The 3104-nt window shown below is 39.3% G+C and overlaps 1 protein-coding gene across 1 annotated transcript; it reads right to left on the bottom strand.

The window, feature by feature from the left end:
- Window positions 1-1522: 1522 nt before the first annotated feature.
- LOC101410967 (olfactory receptor 8C8-like) lies at window positions 1523-2455 on the bottom strand. Its single transcript, XM_004469308.5, has one exon. It carries the CDS (start codon window positions 2453-2455, stop codon window positions 1523-1525), a length of 933 nt encoding a protein of 310 aa, XP_004469365.1.
- Between the last annotated feature and the right edge of the window lie 649 nt (window positions 2456-3104).

The following is a 3104-nucleotide window of genomic DNA, read 5'->3' as shown; positions in this document are numbered from 1 at the left end:
TGCCTTTGGGAATAGATAGAAGGGAATAGAGGATTCTGGAAGGGAAGTTCAGACTCAAAATAATTAATAAAGATATTTGAAAGTAGAGGAAGTGGGGTGGGAAAAAGAAAGGTGGGTTTTGGCTAGTTTGTGCTTGGGAAACCTTATGCATCCAAGAAGAATTAGTTAGAGGAAGTTGTAGAGATTATGGCTATCTGATCATCTCCTTGATCCTCAATACTGGGTCTATCTAGCTAAATGCAACTTTATTTTATATCTGAAAGTTCTAAAACTTTCTGAAAGTCTGAAAATCTGAATGTACGTGGGACAGAACAAGCATTTGATACATGCAATTCTAGTGGTCCCAACTTTGAAACATGGGAATCCCATGGCATGTCAGCCAACTCTGTGGGTGAAATTCAGCCAGGCAGGAGCAACTTGCATACTGGATGCCCAATAACTGTGTGCACTAAGGACATAGTAAAGCTTCTGAAATCTGTTCTAGCATGTACAGTGTTGATTATACTGAAGCTATTCATCTTAAATTAAATATAAGAGAATAATAAAATCAACCCAACTAGGCAATATCTTAAGACTTCATTTTCAAGGAGAATATAATTTTTTAAAGTTCTCTAAATACCTTAACCTCTCTGTTTCTGAGATAAAAGCGTCATTTCTTTATTTCTTTATCTGTTTTTAAATTAAAATTTTATTTTTATTTTAATTGTAGATTCACATGCAGGTGTAAGAAATAATGCAGAGAGGAACCATATATCCTTTATTCAGTTTCCCTCAATAGTAACTTCTTGCAAAACTGTAGCACAGTATTACAGACAGGATTTTGACAAGGATATGATCTATTCATCTTACTTAGAAATTTACAGATTTACTTGTACTCATTTTCCATGGCTTTAAATATGTGTATGTGTGTGTATTTAGCTCTATACAATTTAGTTATATGTGTAGATTTGTGCATCCACCAATTTCACCAATATGTGGAATGGTTTCATTACCACAAGGTTCCCTCCTATTGTCCATTTATAAACACACTGCCTTCCTTCCTCATTTTTTCTTTTTTCAGTTTGTCTTCTAATAAGAATTTGAAAGGATGCCCACATTTTTTATAGGAATTTTGTAAAATCCATGGCTATACATTTTAGATGCCCAAGAGAGAAGCCTAGAGCAGAAAGTATTTCAGCATGTAGAGTCAGGCCACAATGGCCACAATACCACACACTCTTGCTCCGTACAACTGACCCAGCCCCTGAATGCTCCAGCCACACTCACAGTTCCTGTCTCATTGTGTTTGTTTGATTTGCTACAGATTAATTTCTCAGGTGGGAGCTTAGGTCAACATATCTGTCCTTTGAGACTGAGGGACAATTTTAATTCACATGACTCAAAGTAATAGGTTATATTAGGGAAACTTGACAGTGTTTATACCAAATTTACAAACATACATATCCTTAGGCTTAATAATTGCAGTGTAAGAACTTATATGCATGCTGGATGATTTATTTATTGGGATATCCATTGGCTCTGCTCAATTTGCAATTCTCCTCAATGTTTTCTTCAGAGCATGTTTGACATCCTTGTTCCTTAGGCTGTAGATGAGGGGGTTCAGCATGGGCACCACATGGGTATAAAATACTGACGAGAACTTGCCCATGCTCACAGAACTAACAGAAGAGATCTTGAGATGTGTGAACAATCCAGAACCATAGAAAAGAGCAACAGTTATTATGTGAGAGCCACAGGTGCTGAAAGCTTTGGACCAACCCTCATTTGATGATATGTGGAGGATATTGGAGAGGATCAAAGCATAAGAAATGAAAATAATGAAGCTGGATATTATGACAACTGTGCCCACAACAATGGAATCCACCAGCTCTTTGGAATATGTATTGCTGCAGGAAAGCTGGAGCAGGGGGAAGATATCACACATGTAGTGGTTAATGATGTTGGAATCACAAAAGGATAGTCTGACCATGTCCCCTGTGTGGACCATGGCACCAGCAAAACCCATTGCATATGAACTGAACATGAGCAGAAAACAGACCTCAGGGGACATGGTGACCGTGTACAGCAGGGGCTTACAGATAGCCACGTAGCGATCATAGGCCATGGCTGTCAGCACATAGCACTCAGAGTGGACAAAGAAACAAAAGAAAAATAGCTGAGACATGCATCCTGCAAAGGAGATGATGTTCTTCTCTGACACAAAGCTCATCAGCATTTTAGGGGTAAGGATGAAAGAGTGGCAGAGATCAATGAAAGACAAGTTGACGATGAAAAAGTACATGGGAGTGTGAAGGTGAGAATTCAGGCAAATGAGATTAAGTAAGCTCAAATTTCCCATCACAGTGACTACATAATTCATTAAGAAGAGGAAAAAGAGGGGTAGCTGGAGTTCTGCTATGTCTGTAAATCCTACCAGAATGAATTCAGTCACTAAAGAATCATTTTCCATTGCCATTGTCTTCAGGGCTGTGATCTGTGAGGAAATGAGAGAATGCCATATGAAGAACTCAGATCCTTTGTTTCTTGAATGAGGACTGTTGGGGCTTAAGCGTGACTTTGGGGACAGCAGTTTGGAAGCAGAGCCATGGCAACAGTTACTCTCCCTTTTACCTTTCTTACCTCATTGAATTTTCCTTCCAGGTTTAAAAGATGTCCTCACCTTTACTGGTCATAAGCAATTGAGCATAAAGTCATTTAGTTTGAGCATTATAATTCATGTCTGCATTTGAAAGATAAGGAAACAATATCTTGAAGAGATGAATAGGATGGCCAAGGTCCTGCAGCAAGGGAGGAAAGGAGCCAGAAGTGGTACCTGGGACCATTCCCATCGAAGTTCTTGAAGCTCTGAGACAGTGAAGTCACTGTGATTCTCCCTGTATCCTTTGTTCAGCCATTTTCTTTCTCCTGCCTTTCAGATACTCACTACCCAGCTACATGACAGTGCTGAGGGTTTCCCCTAATGTTCTACCTTCCTTTATACCTCTCCTTCATGCAGTCTCACCTCAAAATTAGGATGAATTGTTCAGGAATGGCAGGGACCTCTCCTTTCTGTAGCTTTGAGATGGAAAACATCAGAACAGATGCAACTTTAGTTCTCTCTCTGC

The sequence above is a fragment of the Dasypus novemcinctus genome, chromosome 27, assembly GCF_030445035.2.
Source record: "Dasypus novemcinctus isolate mDasNov1 chromosome 27, mDasNov1.1.hap2, whole genome shotgun sequence".
In the NCBI taxonomy this organism is placed as follows: Eukaryota; Metazoa; Chordata; class Mammalia; order Cingulata; family Dasypodidae; genus Dasypus; species Dasypus novemcinctus.
This window is presented reverse-complemented; position numbering and strand designations above follow the sequence as displayed.